Source organism: Ziziphus jujuba, chromosome 11, assembly GCF_031755915.1.
Source record: "Ziziphus jujuba cultivar Dongzao chromosome 11, ASM3175591v1".
Lineage (NCBI taxonomy): Eukaryota > Viridiplantae > Streptophyta > Magnoliopsida > Rosales > Rhamnaceae > Ziziphus > Ziziphus jujuba.
The window spans coordinates 17,699,138-17,720,369 of NC_083389.1; the positions used below are offsets into that span (position 1 = coordinate 17,699,138).

At 35.1% G+C, this 21,232-nt stretch overlaps 6 protein-coding genes across 10 annotated transcripts; 5 read left to right on the forward strand and 1 right to left on the reverse strand.

The window, feature by feature from the left end:
* The first annotated feature begins 565 nt into the window (after positions 1 to 565).
* LOC132799824 (ABC transporter G family member 20-like) lies at positions 566 to 3,098 on the forward strand. Its single transcript, XM_060812557.1, has one exon. The coding sequence runs from the start codon at positions 700 to 702 to the stop codon at positions 2,986 to 2,988; it is 2,289 nt and encodes a 762-aa protein (XP_060668540.1). The 5' UTR covers positions 566 to 699; the 3' UTR covers positions 2,989 to 3,098.
* Positions 3,099 to 5,173: 2,075 nt separating this feature from the next.
* LOC132799956 (serine/arginine-rich splicing factor RS2Z33-like) lies at positions 5,174 to 9,369 on the forward strand. 3 transcript variants are annotated; one of them, XM_060812674.1, is made up of 7 exons: positions 5,174 to 5,311; positions 6,226 to 6,339; positions 7,168 to 7,207; positions 7,301 to 7,396; positions 7,948 to 8,138; positions 8,249 to 8,332; positions 8,689 to 9,369. In XM_060812674.1, exons 2-7 carry the CDS (start codon positions 6,233 to 6,235, stop codon positions 9,095 to 9,097), a joined length of 927 nt encoding a protein of 308 aa, XP_060668657.1. In that variant the 5' UTR covers positions 5,174 to 5,311; positions 6,226 to 6,232; the 3' UTR covers positions 9,098 to 9,369. The 3 variants fall into 3 exon arrangements, with proteins under 3 accessions (XP_060668657.1, XP_060668659.1, XP_060668658.1); XM_060812676.1 differs by having other exon boundaries at positions 5,294 to 5,311; positions 6,923 to 7,207; XM_060812675.1 differs by lacking the exon at positions 5,174 to 5,311 and adding an exon at positions 5,414 to 5,434.
* Positions 9,370 to 9,506: 137 nt separating this feature from the next.
* On the forward strand, positions 9,507 to 11,788 carry LOC132799957 (uncharacterized). 3 transcript variants are annotated; one of them, XM_060812678.1, is made up of 5 exons: positions 9,507 to 10,411; positions 10,977 to 11,055; positions 11,169 to 11,256; positions 11,369 to 11,504; positions 11,610 to 11,788. In XM_060812678.1, exons 1-4 carry the CDS (start codon positions 10,103 to 10,105, stop codon positions 11,463 to 11,465), a joined length of 573 nt encoding a protein of 190 aa, XP_060668661.1. In that variant the 5' UTR covers positions 9,507 to 10,102; the 3' UTR covers positions 11,466 to 11,504; positions 11,610 to 11,788. The 3 variants fall into 3 exon arrangements, with proteins under 3 accessions (XP_060668661.1, XP_060668660.1, XP_060668662.1); XM_060812677.1 differs by having other exon boundaries at positions 11,369 to 11,788; XM_060812679.1 differs by having other exon boundaries at positions 11,372 to 11,788.
* Positions 11,789 to 14,150: 2,362 nt separating this feature from the next.
* LOC132800062 (uncharacterized) lies at positions 14,151 to 15,294 on the forward strand. The gene has a single exon (XM_060812969.1). It carries the CDS (start codon positions 14,459 to 14,461, stop codon positions 15,173 to 15,175), a length of 717 nt encoding a protein of 238 aa, XP_060668952.1. The 5' UTR covers positions 14,151 to 14,458; the 3' UTR covers positions 15,176 to 15,294.
* A 690-nt stretch (positions 15,295 to 15,984) lies between these two features.
* On the forward strand, positions 15,985 to 17,249 carry LOC132800064 (uncharacterized). The gene has a single exon (XM_060812971.1). The coding sequence runs from the start codon at positions 16,297 to 16,299 to the stop codon at positions 16,882 to 16,884; it is 588 nt and encodes a 195-aa protein (XP_060668954.1). The 5' UTR covers positions 15,985 to 16,296; the 3' UTR covers positions 16,885 to 17,249.
* Positions 17,250 to 17,815: 566 nt separating this feature from the next.
* Positions 17,816 to 20,202, reverse strand: LOC132800063 (uncharacterized). Its single transcript, XM_060812970.1, has 4 exons — positions 19,776 to 20,202; positions 19,504 to 19,682; positions 18,541 to 18,742; positions 17,816 to 18,336 (listed from the first exon to the last, which is right to left on the reverse strand). The coding sequence occupies exons 1-4, from the start codon at positions 19,855 to 19,857 to the stop codon at positions 18,119 to 18,121; spliced, it is 681 nt and encodes a 226-aa protein (XP_060668953.1). The 5' UTR covers positions 19,858 to 20,202; the 3' UTR covers positions 17,816 to 18,118.
* Positions 20,203 to 21,232: the final 1,030 nt, after the last annotated feature.

The window sequence follows — 21,232 nt, forward strand, 5'->3', positions numbered from 1 at the left end:
CTTTTGTTATGTACTGTATTGATTCTGCCCATTTGATTACATACTGTAATATTATTAGTGACACTTGTTTTTACTAGTGGACTGACTTATAGGAATATATTTATACTTATTTAGATAATTAGTGGACCAAATGAAAAGAAATCATAAGTTTTTTTTTTTGGTTACAAGAAATCATCAGTTAAAACATATATAAACCATAAACTATTCAATATTAATTCGCTATCGCTTTTCTTTTTTTTTCTTTTTCTTTTTTTTTTTTTTTGAAACAATATTAATTTCGCTATCTCAAATAGGAAACATAGAAGAAAGAAAAATATGTCGGGCAATGAATATGAAATTCCAAAGTAATTTGAAGTTGAAATGTAAAATTAGTAAAATGAATCGAAAACTCAAATATATCAATTTATTAAAAGAATTCTTAAGAATTGTTAGAAAATGTAGAGAGTTAAAAGAGAAAAAGCACAAAAAAAAAAAAAAAAAAGGCTGTACAACTCTTCTCACCTACTAGTAATATGCATTACGTAAAGGTTGGATACTTACAATCACCAAACCTAATGACCCAATCCTTTCCTTCCTCGTTTCCTTCTTTCTCAATATTCCCACAACATTTTGCTTCCTTTCTTTTTCTATATAAATTCTTCTCCCTCTGAGTTTTCCAACTAAAACCCAACCAACAGAGCCACACCACCACCCACACCCATGTCTCGCGGGAGAGCTCCTCCAATATCTTCCACGCCACCACCACCGTCGGTCCCCGCCACCGCCGGCGGCGACTTCTTCCGCTTCCTCAACCACTCCCCAAACATGGAGCTCCAAGACTTCCGTCCCAGCAGAGGCCGTCAAAATCTCACTCTGGGAGAGCTTCTCAAGCGAGTTGAAGACGCACAGAACAATAACAACAATCCGGTTGATCACCACCATAGCATTCTCGAGCTCGGTTTCTCCTGCAACTCAGTTCCAGCTTCTTCTTCATACCCTTTTGTCCTTTCCTTCAATAATCTGACTTACAGAGTGAAAGTTAGGAGTAAAATGGCGTTCCCTTCATACTTTGGCCGGAAAACTTCATCAACTGTAGGTGGGATATTGGCGAATAATGATGACATGATGGGTGAAACGAAGACTTTGCTGAACAATATCTCCGGCGAAGCTAGAGAAGGAGAAATCATGGCGGTTCTCGGTGCGAGTGGGTCCGGCAAATCGACGCTGATAGATGCTCTAGCCGATCGTATCGCTAAAGAAAGCTTGAAAGGGACGGTGAGTCTAAACGGCGAGGTTTTGGAATCGAGGCTGTTGAAGGTGATATCTGCTTACGTCATGCAAGACGACCTCTTGTTTCCGATGTTGACGGTGGAAGAGACGCTCATGTTCTCGGCAGAGTTCAGGCTCCCTCGTTCCCTCTCTAAATCCAAGAAGAAAGCCAGAGTTCAAGCTTTGATCGACCAGCTTGGCCTGCGAAGCGCCGCCAAGACGGTGATCGGAGATGAAGGTCACAGAGGCGTCTCCGGCGGCGAAAGACGGCGGGTTTCCATTGGTACCGACATAATTCACGATCCTATTCTCTTGTTTCTGGATGAACCGACGTCGGGGCTGGACTCCACCAGTGCTTACATGGTTGTCAAGGTGTTGCAGAGAATTGCGCAGAGTGGAAGCATTGTCATCACCTCCATTCACCAACCGAGCTACAGAATTCTCGGATTGTTAGACAGCCTGATCTTTCTGTCCCATGGACAGACAGTTTACAGCGGCTCGCCGGCGAACCTCCCGTCGTTCTTCGCGGATTTCGGACATCCTATCCCTGAGAATGATAACAGAACTGAATTCGCTCTGGACTTGATTCGTGAACTCGAGGAAACTCCCGGTGGAACAAAGAGCTTAGTCGAATTCAACAAGTCATGGCAAGCGACGAAGAATAATCAGCAACATCAAAACAAACATTCTGGCGTACTTAAACTATCACTCAAAGACTCAATCAGTGCAAGCATTTCGAGAGGGAAATTAGTCTCGGGAGCACCCACCGACTCCAATCCATCCTCTTCGTTTGCCACATTTGCAAACCCATTTTGGATCGAGATGGCAGTGATAGGCAAACGATCGCTCACAAACTCTCGAAGAATGCCCGAGCTTTTCGGAATCCGATTAGGTGCGGTTCTAGTAACCGGGTTTATATTGGCCACCATGTTTTGGGGACTCGATGATTCACCGAAAGGGGTCCAAGAACGCTTGGGATTCTTCGCGTTCGCAATGTCCACCACCTTCTACACCTGCGCCGAAGCCATTCCGGTTTTCCTCCAAGAGAGATACATCTTCATGAGAGAAACAGCTTACAATGCATATCGCCGATCGTCTTATGTCCTCGCTCACTCTCTCATTTCCATCCCTTCTCTCATCGTCCTTTCCTTAGCTTTCGCAGCCACGACCTTCTGGGCCGTCGGCCTCGCCGGCGGTCTCTCGGGCTTTTTCTTCTTCTTCTTCACCATCTTTGCCGCTTTTTGGGCCGGAAGCTCATTCGTGACGTTCCTCTCCGGCGTCGTTACCCATGTAATGCTTGGTTACACCGTCGTCGTTGCAATCTTGGCCTATTTTCTACTCTTCAGTGGGTTCTTCATAAGCCGGGATCGAATCCCGCCCTACTGGATTTGGTTTCATTATCTATCTCTTGTGAAGTACCCATATGAAGGTGTTTTGCAGAATGAGTTTGATGATCCATTGAAGTGCTTCGTTAGAGGGGTTCAGATATTCGACTCCACGCCGCTAGGGGCTGTGCCGGCCGCCATTAAAGTGGAGCTTCTGAAGAGCATGAGTGACACTCTTGGGACGAACATCACGAGCTCTACTTGCGTGACTACTGGAACAGATATACTAAAGCAGCAGGGGATTACTGATATAAGCAAATGGAATTGCCTATGGATTACCGTTGCATGGGGGTTTTTCTTCAGGGTTTTGTTTTATTTTACGTTGCTATTTGGTAGCAAGAATAAGAGGAGTTAATAATTTAGAAATGGTATAAGGTTGTTGTGGGGAAGTGCAACTACCATACTTGAACAAGTAAAAAGTAGAGATGCTCTGATTATCATGATGATGATGATGGCCATTTTTTTTTTTTTTTAATCTGGTTTTTGGCTTTTTTATTTATATTTTTATTTTCTTTAATGGTTCGAGAATGAATGGCTACGTTAATCATGTATATGTTGTTTTTCTTTTGGCCGAGTAGTCAGGCGCACGAAAACCCACGATTTCCTCTGTTTTACAATGCTAATGAAATAGCTACAAGCCAATAATGACAGTTCATAACCTCTTTTTTTTTATTTTTTTATTTTTTTATTTTTTAAAATTCTATGATAATGGAATGATGTTACACACCTAAATTTATTTTATAAAATTTGTACTTATCAAGTGAGACAAAAAATTAAAGGTTTATAGTAACTTTGCAATCTCAATGGCTCAAACAACCATTATGTCAGAAAATCTTATATATATGCCTCCAACTCCAAAGAACAACAACAAAAAGGTCGGCCCAAATTAGAATGGACTGTGAAGATTCGTTATAAGTAATTATTATAGTATATACAGTTTGCCATGGAAAGTCTCTATTCCTCTAATAGTGTTGTTTGGTATCAAGCAATATATTGTCAAAAATTTGAACACACCCAAATTAATAGTGTGTATATATATGCAACACAACTATTCATGGTAAAGTGAAACTTCAACTTTGATTTGCCTATGAGAACTAATACATATACATTCAATCTTTGCAGATAAAGAAAATAAAGGTATTCAAAGTAATATAATTTGTTGCCAATAATTTTTTTACAGGTCACAAATATATAATTTGTTGCAAATCTTTTTGGTATTTAGGTCAGTTTGTCTCGTTTACATGTCGCATCAAAATATAACAAATTGTGATTATTAAGAATAATATATGTTAATTTGTTAACATACTTGAATTTGAATTCCCTTTGCCACATTTAATATTGTTTAATCGGAATTTAAAGACAATTTAATAAAGAAAGCTATTTTTGGAAATGTATGTAAAAGATTTGGGAGAAGAAAAATTGGTGAAATTATTTGGTAGGATGGCCTACCACATCATATCCTTCCAATGACAATATGCCATTTTTTAAATTTCAATACAATTGAAATCCAAATTAGCAATATTCATTTATTTACAAATCAATTTCGTTCTTACAAGCTTATTAACATATTTAGTTTCCTTTTGAAGATTAATTATGTTATTTATTTTATTTAAGCAATTTTGAAAAATTAATAAACTTAAAAAAAACATAGAAGAAAATAAAAATCCCATACAAAAACAAAAAAAACAATAAAACTCTATTATATAGTTCATATTTTACCCAATAATAATTATATAATAAAAAATTGATATATATATATATATATATAATTTTTTTTTTATTCTTTTGAGCTTTACATGTTGAATTTGAAAGAACTCTTTAAGTTCCTCCCTTTATTAGTGCGAGTGCTGCTTTTTATTTTATTTTATTTTTTTTTGTGTATAAAAAATAAAAAAATATTACTCATATAATATAATTCATCACTGTATAATATATATCTACACCAATATATCCAAACAACGTTAAAAAAAAAAAAAACGGTGGACTTAAAAATGTATGACTTTTTTTTTTTAATATGTTATTTTTATATTCCTGCTTTTAAAAAAAAATAAAAACTAATATTTGTGATTGTTTTTCTTAAATTATTTAATAAAATGAATGAGATAATTATTTATTAGAAGAAAACTAAAATATATTCTTATATTAAAAGGTTTGATTTATTAACAAAGTGATTCATTGTAATTAAAAAAAGAAAAAAAAGAAAAACAAAGTGACTCATTAATTTGAATTTCAATTACACTGAATTTAAGAAAAGGAAAGTTGTCAGATATGCTGAATTGGCATATCGATAATGAACTAGTCTACGGTGACATGTAGGCAAGATTGGTCCTTCTTTCTTAAAAATACAGTCCACTGTCCACGTCACACACACCTCAGACAAATCCATCCCCAGGTTCGTCACGCGCGCGATGCCATAGCATCAGTCATGGGTGTTAACGTCACTTGCTCTAATCCTAACCCTTCAATTCACCCAAATCCATCCCGGCCGTCAAAACCTTGTCGGTTCATTCTATAAAGCGCAAAGCGGACCACCTCCATTTCCTTCTCTTCATTCGAAGCAGAATTAGGGCTAAATCGAGAATTTGGGGCCTTTTTTTTTTTTTTTTTTTTTTTTTTTTCTAATATTCGAGGGTCGTGCTCTGTTCAATTTTCTGAATCCTTGGAATATTACAGTTTTGGTAACGCTATTATCTTTAATTCAATAGCGGAGGTCTTTTAAGTTTATGGAATTTCATATATATATTTTTTTGGGGGCTTGAATTGATTTGTGCTCATTGAATCCTTGGATTATTACAATTTTGGTAACGTTTTTATGTTTAATTCAATAGCGGATGTCTTTTAAGTTTATGGAATTTCATATATATATATATATATTTTTTTTGGGGCTTGAATTGATTTGTGCTCATTGGAAAAGTATGATTTTTAAAAATTTTTGAATTTAATATCGGGTTGAAGATTAATAGATCTTGGTTTCTCTATATTTTTAGTTGGTAGACATGAAACTGATGGGATTGTTTTGCTTTGTAGAGCTCTTAATATTTATCAAAATTGTCTTTTGATTTTCTTATATATTGGTTCTACTATTGGTGGTTTATTCGTTATGTATGATTTTTGCAATGGATATTTTGCAAAAGCTGATGAAAGGTGCTATTTTCGCGTTTGACTTAACAAGGCCTCTCTGTTAGATTGTTAGTACAGAAGTTTAAAGAGTTATATAGTGTCTCTATTGTTTTTCCTATGATTGAGCCTGAAAAGTGATAGAAGATTGTTAGCTTTAGAATATTTGTGTGGTTTTATTATTATTATTATTATTATTATTAATTTTTTTTTTCCCTCTCTAGGTTTATCTATATGAATATGGGCTTTGAATTGATAATTTGGGTTTAGATACGTTTTTTTCTGAATAAGACTGAATTGGGTTGAACGCTTTTAGAGGCTGGGAAGGTTCAACATAAGTACAGGCTGTATTGGGTTGAGTAATGATTTTTTTTTTTTTCAACATAAGTAAATAGTTTGAACTTCTGTTTTAATTAGATGATTAGCGTAATTTAAAATAGAGGCATCCCCTTTATGAAGATATTGCTTTTTGCAGATTGAAAATGCCTCGTTATGATGATCGATATGGTAGCACACGCCTCTATGTTGGTCGGATATCCTCAAGGACACGCTCACGTGATTTGAAACGTCTTTTTAGCAGATATGGAAGGTAAATATTTGTCATTGATTTTAAACATGGTGTTTTACCCCTGTGGTCTAGAGCACTGATAAATGAGTTTAAATTGGCAAATTTCATGTTACTTTCTTTTGTTTGCTTGAATGTTTTGTCATGCTTTTTAACCATTGTTACTTGTAGTTTAATACACATGCGCAAACATGCTTACTTGCATGCTTGTAAATTACAATTTGGTGATGATGCTCTCTCGATTGTGATTCCTAATTGCCTTATCGCCCTGTAGTATATTTGGGAGCTGTCTAATCCTGTATTTTCCAGGAAGTGTTGTCAAGTTCTATTGGTTTGGTTGCAAAATATACATTGTGAATTGATATAAGAGTAATTATTTCGAACTACGTTTTTCGGCTTTTGTTTTTTAGATGAAGTGGAAGTAACTTATTTAACCAGTAATCAATTGGTGTGGGTAGTAGGGTGTTTTATAAGCCAAAGTGTTGGCAAAATTGGTTTATGCCAAGCTTGATTTAGTGCTTGGTCTTAATATAATATTCATATTATGTATGGGAGTGCTCTGCCCCAAGGTGCCATGTTTTTTTTAACTTGAATGGTCTTGTTGAAGGTTTCTGGGGTTTGGCCTAACCTGGAGGTCTTTGATGGGAGGGTGGCCTTTGGTGGAATTGGTGGAAATTCTTGCCGAGTGTATAGGAGACTTTGGCGATTCTTTCTGTAATGTTATTGCGTGTTTTTATGCAATTGGCAACAATCTCAAACTGGTGTTTAGTTCGTCTGTGATGGCCAAAGTATCATACTCTTGCAGTAGTTAAGTAATGATAGCCTTACTGTTTCTGGCAACCATTTCCGCAGAGTACGGGATGTGGACATGAAGCGTGATTTCGCCTTTGTTGTAAGTTTCCATTCTTAGCCATGCTGTTGTTTATGGTCATGTAACCAAATATGGGTTTCTCCTTGGTTTCTGTGCTTAATTCTGATTAAACAGGAATTTAGTGATCCTCGAGATGCTGATGATGCAAGGTATAGCTTAGATGGTCGAGATTTCGATGGGAGCCGCATCATTGTGGAATTTGCTAAGGGGGTAAGTTATGAGTCAAATTTAACATGTTATCATTTCAAATGTTTCTGTTTCTAATAGAATTGGTTAATGGATGAATTTAGTCTGGTTATAGCGTGAGCATGAAAGTTAATAATTTGGGGAAGCAGTGACATATCTATCTTTTCCTTAACAACTTATTAGGAGATACGCACTCATCTTGAAGGTCATTAGAAATATTAGTTTGAATTTTTACTTGAGCTACCGAGTTTATGCGCTTTCTTTATGGATGGGTTACTAAAGAGGTAAATTAAAATAATACTCTTGTATATGTTAGTAAAATTTCTCAGTTTCTTTTTGCCTTTCTTTTAGTGACTATACCTGGAAAGTGTATTGCCTGCCCTCCACTCTGGGTGTGTAATATTGTCACTGTTATGCATGCTTGTTATTGGAACTGAAATAATCTTTTATCCTAGTTGTGCTTGCATTTGTCCATCCAACAAAACTACACTGTAGTCTACCTTGGTCAGATTTTTGGTTCTCTAGTTTGTTCATATTCAGCAAGTGGTTTTTGCTTTTTTTTTCTTTTTGAGTAGGGGCCACGTGGTTCTCGTGAGTATTTAGGTAGAGGGCCCCCTCCTGGATCTGGTCGTTGCTTTAACTGCGGCATTGATGGGCATTGGGCTCGAGATTGCAAGGCTGGAGATTGGAAGAACAAGTGTTATCGCTGTGGAGAGAGAGGCCATATAGAGAGACAGTGCAAAAATAGCCCAAAGGATCTAATAAGGTACTCACCTATGAAGACTTGCACACTTCGTGGCAACTTTTGCTTTTATATATTATTTTAGTAGTAACTATAGTACATTCAGTTTCTCAACTTTTAATTTTATGATGCAGGAAAAGGAGTTATTCACTTTCACCAACTCCTCCCCGCCGTGGTAGAAGCCGCAGTCGAAGTTATAGCAGAGGCCGCAGCTACAGGTTATTTATTTTCTTGTTCTTGATAGTTTTCAGTGATAGTTGTCAGTGTCACTTGTATGATTTTATACTGTGAGCTATACAGAATGTTTGGAGCGGTGAGTCTGTTGCATGGTCGGCAAAGTTTAATATTTCGTATATGTTTTTGTTGCAGTTGTTAAGAGTGTCGTGAGAGACATTTTTAGAGGAGGTGGAAGTTTAGTAACAGTGGAAAAGTTGGAATTGGTTTATAATCTGATCAATAGATATATGTATATGTGTATAGTATGTATGTATTTATGTATGTATATATATATATATTTTTGCAGTGTACAAATTATTTGTTTGTCATAATAACTTCGATAACTTTGTGTTGCCAGCCGATCAAGATCCCCTGCAAGAAGAGGGCGAAGCGTTGATCGTGATGATGGATCACTGAGCCCTACTTATAGGAGACCGAGGCCTAGGGATAGTCCAATTACCTCTAAGACTAGGAAACGCAGCCCAACTCCTGATGAAGGTGGCCCTCTGGAGAGAGATAGCCGTTCTCCAATGAATGGTAGATTGGCCACCCGGCAAGATGGGTCTGATTATAGTGGAAGCACGAGGGATAGGAGCAGAAGCCCCATGAGTCCTGAAAGAGATGGTTCTGTTGGTAGGAGGTATGCAAGTCCCAATGAAGCTAATGGTCGCAACCGGAGTCCCAGTGGCAGTCCTAGAGATGATAGGAGCCCTGTTGATGTTGATGATGATGACCGCTACTCTCCAAGGGGCAGTGAGTCTGCTTGATAATGGTTCTGTTTAATAAGAGTTTGTTCTCTTTGCACATAAATGGCATATCTAGGCAATCCATTTACGATCTACTTTAGGGAAGCTTTTGTAACTAAAATTAAGGGAGCTACATGAATCTTGATTTGGGATGCTGTGTGTGTGGGATTTATTCTATTATAAGTGTGCTACATTTTTTTAGCTTTGGGTATGGATAATAATTATTATTTGGAAACACTAGAGAATAATGTTTTGTGGTTGGTTAAATAGCGGTACTCCGAGAAGTCACATTAGATTTGGGTAGCTGGTATTTTATTTTATTTTATTTTATTTTTTCTTTTTGGAACAGACATTTGGGTTGTTGCTACGCTTGCTTCCCCCCTTCTTTTTTTATTTTTATTTTTTATTTTTATTTTTAAATTATTTTTATAACTAAATCTTTTTCTCTGTAATGTTTTAAAATCCATATGGATCTGGAAAGAGGTGTTTTTTATTTTATTTTATTTTATTTTATTTTTGTTTTTGGGGAGGTATTTGGAGTTGTTTTCTTCACTTTTCTTTTTCTTGGAAAATTAAGTAATGAAAAATTTCATCGATTTATGGTAACCTTTATGGTTAAATATGGATGGAATTTTATCTCTGTTTGTAAATACATAAAAATTATGAAAGGAGTTACAATTTTCTCTGAGAGAGACACAGTAGTTGATTTCTATCCAAACAAGCCCTACGCAAATTTGTTAATCAAACTTTATTGACAAACAAAGAAAAAAAAAAGAAAATAAAAGACAAGGAAATGAGAGACTCCTTGCATAATTTAATCTATGTAGTTATTTTGTTTTCTATCTTATATGTTCAAAATTTCTACTTTTTTTTAACAACTTTATCCCAAAAAAAAGAAAAAAAGAAAATTGAATTAGCAAAGTATTTTCCAAGACAATTGCGAATTTAAAATTTTCTTTTAAAATTTCATTTTAAATAATAAAATATTAAATCGTAATTTCCTTGCAGGGAGCTTTTTAAAGTTTAATGAACAAATTTTTATTTTTATTTATTTTTTATTTTTTATGGAGTTTGAATTCTCTTATCCTGAAAATGTTCCACGCCATGGCTTTCCCTCGAATCCATATAACCAGTATGGCTCGCCGGCCACGGCAACCTACAAAGTCGAATTCAAAGACGAAGCAAAAGCAGAGCAGTGTGAGTGTGGGTTTCGGGTGCCAGAAGAAGGAGCTCCTATGGTGGTGCGTCGAGAGCTGTGGGGCATGCTGCAAGCTCCATAAGGGTCCCTCCTTCCCCACTCCCGAAGAAATCTTCACCGACTCTTCTGATATTGAGGTTTGTCCTCATTCCTTCATTTTTAACACGAATTCGATTAGTTTAGATTTGATAATCTTTTACTTCAACAAAGCTCTGCTTTTTGACTATACATAGTGAAGATATATCTCAGAAGAAAAAAAAAAAAAAAAAAACTTTATTAGGATTTGACCCACTTGATTTTCTTAAAATGTAAACTATTTTCTTGGGTATATTCTAAATTTTAGCATTTGCACAAGTCCTGATTATAGTTCTTCCATGTATGATTTATGTTGGTTAATTAAGAAATGGTTACATTTCATTCTCAACTGACTTGATCCAAATTTGTATTCTGTTTACGAATGTGTGTAAATGTTTGAGAAAAGTTTTTCTAGCAAACCATCCTACCGTTAAATGGATTTAATCCGAAGGTAGATAAATGCTTTAATTGGAATGAGCTGTAAAATGTAATTGCTTACTTTTATTGATTGAGTAGTTATGGATAAAGGTCTTACTAGCTAGGATAGTTTGTCAAAAATTTTGGTTAGATATGTTGGTACATAAAGATATATTATTATGGTCTGGTTTTGATTTTTATAAATTTCAGCTTTACAGAAGCATGATAGGCGCAGATGGATGGTGTATACACTATGACAAAAGCACTCGCAAATGCTCCATTTATTCTGGTATTGTGACTGATTTTCACTTTCTTCTATGTTTTTATACCGTACTGTCATTTTAAAGCAGCTTCTTTCTGCCTTTGAAAACTCTTAAAACATTATGTATATCTTGTTTACAGATCGTCCATACTTCTGTCGAGTAGAACCAGATGTATTTCAATCGTTATATGGAATTCCCAAGAAGAAATTCAACCAGGAGGCTTGCAGGTGTTTGATCATATTCTCATTTACTAACCAATATGGTTTTATTTAAGCATTTTATATGGACCGTCCAATTTTTTCATTTCAATCCTGTAATTGATTTTCACTGTTTTTGCAGTAGCTGTAGAGACACCATCAAAGCAATTTATGGTTCTAATTCAGACGAATTGCATAACTTTAACGGTTCAATAAGAAGTTCCAGATGCACCACTTAAATTGTGGCACGCTTTTCATGGCTTATTTGAGGCTCCAAGGTCATTAATTTATTTTCATTTTGATTCTTTTAAAATCTTCGTGAAATTACAGTACTGCAGTATAAGTTTTGCTTGGACATATATTGATATTGATATTGGCACCAGATGGCCCAATCATGTAAGAATAACTGCACTTGTGAAGAGAGAAGAGGGGGGAGAGAGAGAGAGAGAGAGAGAACAGTGGAGTTAGAGAGAGAACATTGGAGTTGTATGTATCAGTTAAAAGGTAGCTGCTTTGTAAAAAATGATGAAGAAATGGAAGAAGATTTGACATGTTTTCCGTATACTTCTCTGTAAAACCCAAAAAAACAAAAAGATTTTCTAGTACCTTAATCATAATTTCCATCTTCCTGCTTTTTCCAAGAAAATGGAGAAGCTGATTGATAAGTCCAGTTGAAACTATTTCAAATGAAGGCTCCATAACCTCAATAAGGTCAACCATAGTACTCCAATCTCCTACCCTTTAATCAAAGTACCATTGTTGGTTTGCTTAACAAAACAAACAGCACAAAACCCTATTTCCATGCTATTACGCACCTACTTAAAAACCAATCTCAACCTAAAAAATGGAGACCATGTCAACGCTCCGAGGCTTTTGTTGGCCATGGGTCTTGTAAATCCCACAGGATACTAACCCCATAGGCCTCAGCAAGGGAAATACTTGAGTCCTAATCCTTCTATTAGGCCACCTTTAGGCTGCTTGGCCTCTGACTGCGTCCTTGGCTGGTATCATTTGCCCCTAAATGAGACGAATTCAGTGGGACTACTACTTGTGCCATTATTTGTTCCACTGACATGGCTAGTTTTTTCTGTCTCCCCTTTTACTTCTAGCCTTCAATATCCGCGCACGCCTATCTACTTTCTTATGACATCAGTTCTCATTCCGATCTGCTTTGTTTTCTTCCAATCTTAAATTCCTTCCTAAACCATTTACTCTACAAAACCTTATCTCAAAATCATTCTTCCGTCCATTCCACACCATTATCAAGTCTCACTCCTTTAACCTTGGTAGCAACATAGAAGACAATAAGTCTTTTATGTGGTTGGAGGATGAATTTCAAAATAACAATCCAAAAAAGGAAGAAATTGTTAGCAAGCCGTCGAATGGCCTTTTCTGATTTTGCTTTTTTAACTGGTACCTTTAATAACAATATCTTCATTACTGACTTATACCCTTCCTTAGTCTTGCCTAAGGAATTGAGCTCCATATCTGTTTTTCACTCTGTTTTCCATGGTATTCTTTGTGGTGTTAGTCTCGTTGGGGTTTTTCCTAGCTCACCTTCCCTTGGATATATAGCAGTGTATCACGAAGCCTTTTGATTCGACTTTAGGTAGGCTTGGCAAAATCTTACACGACATGATAACACGATACGAACCTACACGATAATTTACAGATTTGAATTGACGATATCGTATCGGATCCATATCAGTATCACCCAATAAGACCCAATAAATTAATAGGTTTTAATGGGTGGAACACGATAAATATGATAAACCCATTTAATGAAGAGTATTTTGGTAATTATATATGTTTTATAATATTAAAATTATTTAATTTATTGTTAAATATGTATTAATTTTTTTTAAGTTTAATTTATAAAAAATCTAAAAACAAATAAGAATTTTTGTATTTTTAAAAAAATATTAGTTTATTATTTCAAAATTAAATGAAATTTAAATTTTCAAATTTGTATTTATTATTAATGGGTTAACGGGTTGGATGATGGATTCATGATAATTTATTGAATGGGTTTGAGTTTATCTATTTTCTCATGAAAGCATAACAGATTGTGTTTGTGTTAATTTAATTCCACACAAATACGAATAACACGATACAAATATAATTTAACATGACACGTTATCATGCCTAACTTTAGGCCTCCCCTTTTCCTGGGCCTATTTAGGTTTACAAGTGGTTCTTATTTTATACTCAAAAGTTCATTAATTTATTATCTTTTCATTTTAGTTATTTTAAAAACTTCATGAAATTTGCACTACCGTAGCATAAGTTTTGCTTGGACATATAGCTAATAATGGACTATATATGTTTGTAATATATTTGATAGGCTTCATTCCACTCAAGAAGTAGATGGTGTTAGACAAATAGCTAGATAATATATATTGAACTCATTTTCTAACAATTCAAATTTTTGAGATTAGTGGTAATATGACAAATGGATTTCAAAGCAAGAAAAAGTATGTTTTTGAGATTAGTGGTAATGTGACAGATGGATTTCAAGCAAGAAAAAGTATCTGCTTAATAGAATTCCCATTTCAGTTGTGGGGACTGAAAGCAGACGGTAGGTATATGGGCTATGTGACAGATGGATTTCAAGCAAGAAAAAGTATCTGCTTAATAGAATTCCCATTTCAGTTGTGGGGATTGAACGCAGACGGTAGGTATATGGGCTCACCCAAAGTGACAAATCTATTGATTTATACTTTTTTTTGAAGCAATTAATATATATTAACACATGCATCGTATTTTATTTTAATCATTCTTTTGGATAATAAGGTTAAGATTTTGAATTAAAAAAAAAAAAAAATAAAGCATGTGGTGCTTAGTTTCACAAGTTGATCACTTATCGTCTTGCTAACTCATTATGTTATTATTTATGATCTCTTTCCTTCTTCTTTTAGGATTTCAGTCATTTAATAAAATTATATGGTACTTTTCTATATTTATGAACGCCATTCATACATTTTGTGTCGTTTAGATTACCCTCTAAATGTTAACAAAGCCCTTTATTAATCAATCTGTAAGCAATGCTTAATTATGGATATATAAGCCATTTCTTCCTTTTTTCTCCGAGACACAAGCAACAGCTACCAAAGCACACGGACTATCTCATTTTAAGTGACTAAAGATTTTGGACCAAATAGCATTCTCAAACCTAGTCCAAGTAAACAAAATTCTGTTAAAACCGTTATTCAACAGCAAATAAGAGGGAAACATGTATATAACAACCACATATCCTATTCAAGATCGTTTCCATTTTTCCTTATACTTGATCTTTTCCTCTCTCCCCTGTCTCCTCTTCTCTAAAATGGCATATTTTATCCCACAAACCTTCTCTTTGACCCTGCTATTCCTCGTAGCTTTTGTCACATTCATTTCCGCCATTGAAGCCCACTGCTCTGACGCTGTGTTCACTTCTCTCTCATCAAGCGGCTTCACACTCTTTGCTCAGGCCCTCCATGCTCAGAACCAAACCACGGACTCTAAAAGCCTCACCTACTTTGTTCCACCTGATACTTCCCTTCTAGGCCATCCCCTCAATGTTGACACCTTCCACTATCACGTTTCCACTGCCGGAGCGCTCCCTTACAAGTTCCTCCTCACCCTTCCTCAAAACACCACGCTTCCTACTCTCCACAACACAACACTCGTGGTTGACACCGATGGAGAAAGATTATCTTTGAATGATGTTCTTGTCAGTGCTCCAAATATTTATGTTGAAGAGTCCTGTGTGGTCCATGGTGTTGAAAGTCCTTTGGTGCCAATACCATCATCAATGGATGATCATCCATTGCCAAAAACCAAGACTACAGCATCTCTGTTTTCACCGAAGCATTATCACCGCCGGTTTAAGGAACTTCTTAGGTTTATTCGTCGAGCACATCGTCCAATTTTTGATGTTAAAAATGGAGAACATGATGATCATCCTTAAATTATTGAGTTCATGGTATTTTCCCTCATATGCTGTTGATGGATTGTTGATGTTTGGCACAAGAAGCTAGTTATGTAATTTCTCTTTTATATGTATTCAATATACTGGTAATGGGGATACTACTCAATTTTGTCCATAATTATCGTGCTTAATCTGTACCTGGCAGTTTGATTTAATAATTGGTGGTTTTTTTCCAAGTTAAGGCTTTGGTTTTGTTTAGCTAGTCTTATTAAACTTATAATTCAACTCTATCTGAATGAACCACAGAATGTAACTCAATTTCATGATTAAAATTCCTATACCAACAAGCCAATGTGACACCACCAATATTAAAACGAATAGATGAATTAGGCTGAAGATTGTAATTTTGCAGCCGGTAGAACCTATTTTCTAGCTTATTATTAACTTCATTTATAGCTTTCCCAACATTGCAGTTAGTTTGTCATATAAACAGGACTAAACAGAAGAATTCTGTGAGCAAAATAATGAGGGCAATCTGTTAGTTGAACCATTAGCAGAAATATATACATATATATATATATATATTTTGTGGCTTTCGGCCTATCACAGAAGAAGAACCTGTTCCTTTTTCATACCAACCACAAAGGATTGTGAGAAAGAGAAGCACCTTCCTAGAAAATGGAAGCTATTACTTCTTATCTATATGACTGAGTAAAAGAAACCGAATAAGATTCTATGGCAGCCAATTTTCTGATGCCCGTCTTTTTCTTTTTTACTTTCCATCTAAAGGAAGATTCCATCCATGATGGCCATATATTACAGGGTGATTTTTATTTTCAGAAGAAATCGACAGATCGAAATGGAATTTCCTATCGAGATGTCGGTGGTGCTAAACTGGGCCTGACTCTGTCATCTTCACTTTTTTATTTATTTTTACTGAGCTCCAAAAGCCAATTCACTTTCTCAACTTTCCAAAAGATTATATAAGTTTTCTCTACCATTTCCACGATCACTAATCTATAGCACTTTCAAGAATAGAAGCACATATCTTTAGGGCAAATTGAAAGTTGCAAAGAGACCACTGTGACAAGTAGAAAGCATGATTGAAGCTTGAAAATTTGCCGGGAAAATACAGAATCTAGTTGCCATACCTGGAAAATATGGAGGCAATTCACCCTACCCCATTTTATGAAAACTATGATATTCCTACAACAAATGTAGACCAACTCCCATTTGATGACTCATGGTATCCTTGCCCTTTCTTCAACACCAGTTCGTATCACCAAGATGAATTCTGTGGAAGAGAAGAAGAGGCTGATCATTTCACTAGCAGTTTATGGAACGAGAATGGGGACATTGACGAGACTTACGAAAGAGAAGAACCACCTTCTAATGGCTATGGAAGTTGGCTGCGGGAATGCAACTCTGTATTTAGTGATTGTTGGGGTGATAATTATGTCTCGCTTGGCAATGGGTTTCACAACAACGAGCATGAAGGTGGTGACTCAAGGACGCTGGTGGTTTCTAATCCAAGTGAAGAACAGGGCCGTTATGAAGACACAGAAAATCATCCTGCTTCTGATTACGCTTCATGGTCCTGTTATGATTCATTGTTTCATCATGGAGGAGAAAAAGATCCTTCCAATGATTATGGAGAAGAAGCCGAAGCAACAAATAGCCACCACGGCTTGCCTGGAATTGAAGTTTTTGAAGGTATTTTCGGTTATTGGCCTTGCCTGTATCGTTAAATCTGGTCACAAACACATGGTGAACATTTGGAAGGGTGAGCCAAAAGAAGCAAATCCACTGAAGCGAGCAGATTCCTTTTTCTTTCTTTTTGTTCCAAAAACTAAAATTAGGTTTTAGAAATTTTCCATCAAATGAAAATTATGCAGGGCTAGTAAAGAATAAGTGCGGAGTTCTTCCATTTGCTGCAACATTTATCCATGGCGGGTTTGATCTTAACAAAAGGAGTATAATTTGTGTTCATGTTTACAAGAATATTCAACAAGGACAACTAAAAATGTAGAATTTTAGTTATGGTCGTAACATCTAAAGCCCATCTGAATTTTGTTTCCAGCGATCAATCTTTTGGGTAGTTGAAGAAATTGAATTTCTTATGTTTATCTTATATATATGTATATATATAAGCAATCACTTGCCAACAATTATATGCCTTATTACTGTTCTTCTAGCCTAATCGAGAGTCAAGACATAAAAATTATCAGTGCAACAATAACTAATTTTACAGTTGTAATATTCTTCCTTTCCTGTCAGTATAATAAAAAATTAATTGCAAGATAAGATGAAAAAAGGAGTCACTTGACAAGAGAGGTGAGAAGTTGTGCTTGGAATATGAAAGACCTCTCATGCATGTTATCAGGTATTGAACAACCCAAGCCAAAAAAATATGCATAAATGTTTCCCTGATTATCGCTTTTCAAAATTATCATGCTTACTCATCAAAGTAGCCAAAACCACCATATATTAGAGCCCAAAATATCTCTCAATTTTTTAAACCCCCACCTCCTTTAAAAATTTGGTGGTCTCAAAGGCAGGCTAATATTCTTTTTAGAGCCCTATAAATGGTGTTGTGAGAAGTGGTAATCACCCCAAAGCTCTTTGGACTCGGTGTTCCAGCAAGGCAGATAAAAAATAGCATGTGGCAGATAAAAAATATAAAACAAAGGACTGGACTAGACTATTTTAAGTCGAGGCCAATCAGATTTCATACCTCACACTAAACTTAATATTAATTGTACTTGACTTAAACTAATCCAGTCCAATCTTAGACTGTGACAGTTCTCTATCCCTCTCTTTTTTATTTCTTTTCAATGTAGTAATAAAAAATTCCTCAAGTCATTACAAGTAAGTGCACATAATATTCATAAATTGTTTTTCCAATTTTTTCTATTACACCAGCAAAATTTATGTAAAGATCAACTTACTGTACAGCTCACTAAATTACTTGGAACGATCATATTACACATCGAGTCCCAATTCATCCTCGATGTCATCCCCTTCTTCAAAGAGCTTCAGAAACCGAGCCTGGTCTTGCTGCCTCTTTCTCTTTTGCCAGTACTTGTATGCAGCCACCGATCCAACAATTACAACAGTTGAAACGGCAACAACAATCAGTATTACAAAAACAACATGCATTCCATTCCCTTTATTATCCGAGTCAGTGGTGTTTTTGGAAGCTACAATCACATGGAGTCAAAAAAAGAAAAAAGAAAATACTTAAGTCAGAAGATGCATTGACACAACCATTCAAAGATTTTAAAACAAAGACATGATTTTTCTCGTATGTTTTATGAAGAAAGTTTCCAACAACTGTGCCAATATTTGGTAATTAAGAAAGCTAATTTACTCGAAAAGATAAATCAACAACACATTTTACTCACCAGCAGCAAGAGATATACACTCAGGACACAAGAAATTAGCATTCAGTTCCTTGTCTTTGAATAGGGTGTATATCCCTTTTGAACCATTAAAGTCAGAAGGACAGAACTCCCACTCATCAAATATGTCATCTGACTTAATAAAGGAGTCTTCCTCATAGAAACCACATCGCTTACACTTTGCATTTGAAAGTTGTGTCAAAGGCTGAAAGCATGAGCACCACAAATTTCATTAGCTTGGTCCTCTAGTACTTGGCTGCAAGTTTCAAATTATTGACAAATGAACAAACCAAGCCTTCAACTATTCTAATTATCTAATTAGTAACAAATCAGAAACTATTCCGAGTGACACAACAATGAAACTCAAAAAGGGTATAAATTGGTGACACTGATTTCAAGATTCATGACAGAATGCATGAGAATCCACCAAACTTATATATAGAACTGGATCGTTCAATCAACAATGTCCCAATTAGAGCCAACCAGTTCTGAGAGTGAAGCATCAAAGATCAATAACACTTGATGGAAGAAAACCTTCCAAAAAAGGGTTTTTCATCAATGAAGAACCTTATAGAATTGTTCTGCAAATTACATAAACACTGATTTGCACTAAACCTAAAATGAAGAAACAAGAAGAAAGTAAAAACTGATACTATTATTACTATATCTCCACGAAGTGGAGATCAATCAGTACCCATAATTACTTATACTACTCTTGAGACAAAAAAAAAAAAAAAAAAAAAAAAAAAAGAAAAAAGAAGAAGAAGACAAATTTTCAGTAGAATATCTGCATTAAGGCAAATTAAGAACAAAATATTTGTTACCATTTGGGACAAAAAAGGGAAAAAAAAGTGCATATTTTGCTTTGAAAACTCTTTTCAAAGTAATTACTAGTCTATACAGAAACAATGAATTGAAAAATCTTAGCCCAAAAAAAAAAAAAAAAATTTATTGAATAATACTAACCTGCCAAGATTCTTCGCCTTTAAAATTATATACTTCATTAGCTTTTTTCACATCCGGCAATTTCGTCTTGTTTTCCCCTTTACATTGAAAATAAACTACGGGTTCGACTGTATTTAACAATTCATGGGTTTTGTATATCTCTATGGATTTCAGAGTCACCTCTGCCGACCATATCAATCCTGAAACACAAAATTAAAAAAAAAAAAAAGAATAAATTAAGAACAAATAAAAATCGAGAATCAGAAACCGTTTGTTTCCCGAGAAAATTTCACCTGGAAAGCAGCTGAGAATCAAGCAACATACGAAACAGAACCAAGAAACCCTCGAATGCATCATCGGGTCTCGAATCGGCATAGCGGATTGTTAACTTTTATTTCTCCTTCGTATTCGTTCGGATTGACTGTTGCTTTCGGAAATTCTAAGGACGTTTGATTATGAGAGCGATTCTAACGAGAAACGGCAATAGGAGGTTTCGATAAGAGAAACCGGCGGGTGTGCGCACTACGCACCACTCTCCTTCCTCCTCAGCAACGATGACGACGACGACGGTGGTTTGGGATTTTCGTTCAACGGTCAAAGGCGTTGAAATTTTTCTTCTTTGCTTGGCAAAGGGAATAACACAGAATAACAAACAAAGCGAAGCAACAGAGCTGACCGGTTCGCGCTGCGAGTTTTTGGAATTTTGTACGGGGTTGCCGTCTTTGATACGCGGGGTGCGCAGTCCGCACACCGCTGGGCGGATCTATGCCACGTCAGATATTAATATGAGAGTAATTACGTGGCGAAATCGGAACGGTGTTTTTGAAGACGTATCGTTGAAGTGGACCCAACTTTGGCCCGGTCCTGGTAGTGAGCGGCCCAGATTTGGACTCTGTAACCGACACGATGTCGTTGGTTGAAATGAATATGGCTCGCCAACTCCAAAATATATAAATAAATAATAAATAGTAATTCTCCCACTAGATATGGTTTTATAGTTTTTTGATTAATTTTTTTAATTATTTTACTGTTAACTATTTGATTGCTTGTTTTAAGAAAAAAATCATAAATATATTTTAAATTTAAATGAATATGATAAAATGTTAAAAGAAGTGAAACAAAAGAAGCAGAAGCTAACAAAAGTATAAATTTTTAATAAATAAATTTGATAAATTTAAAAGTACAATTATTTTTTTATTATAAATTTATTGGAGATGATATAAGACATTAGCTTTTACCATTAGCCTAAGCTTATCTTGAAGGACAACTTCATATGACGGCTGAAAACTAACTTTTATTTGGAAAACTTATATAGTTCTAGCCATCTTCTATATAATTCGTACAAATATATTTATGAGTGACTGGCACTCTCCTTGAGACAAATCTAAAAGTTTGCTTATACATTTTTGTAGGTTTGTATATAGATTTTTTTTTTTGTTTTTGTTTTAATAAATAGGTAGGTTTGTATATAGTTAAACCATTAAAAATATGACTTGTTGTATAGTTCAAAGTCAAACATTAATTTGAATAAATATTCTTTTTCCCTAATTATAATAAAAATATTAATTTTCTTTTAAATTTATTTAATATTATGTATTATTATTTTAAATTTTCTATTAATTTTAATAATATTTTATATCTTTTAGAATATAAATTTAAAATTGTAAAATCCTACACCGAAAATTGACCCTATTGTATGATTTACGTACAATTGTTTTCTATCTTTGGTGAGAATCAATTTTTATTTTTA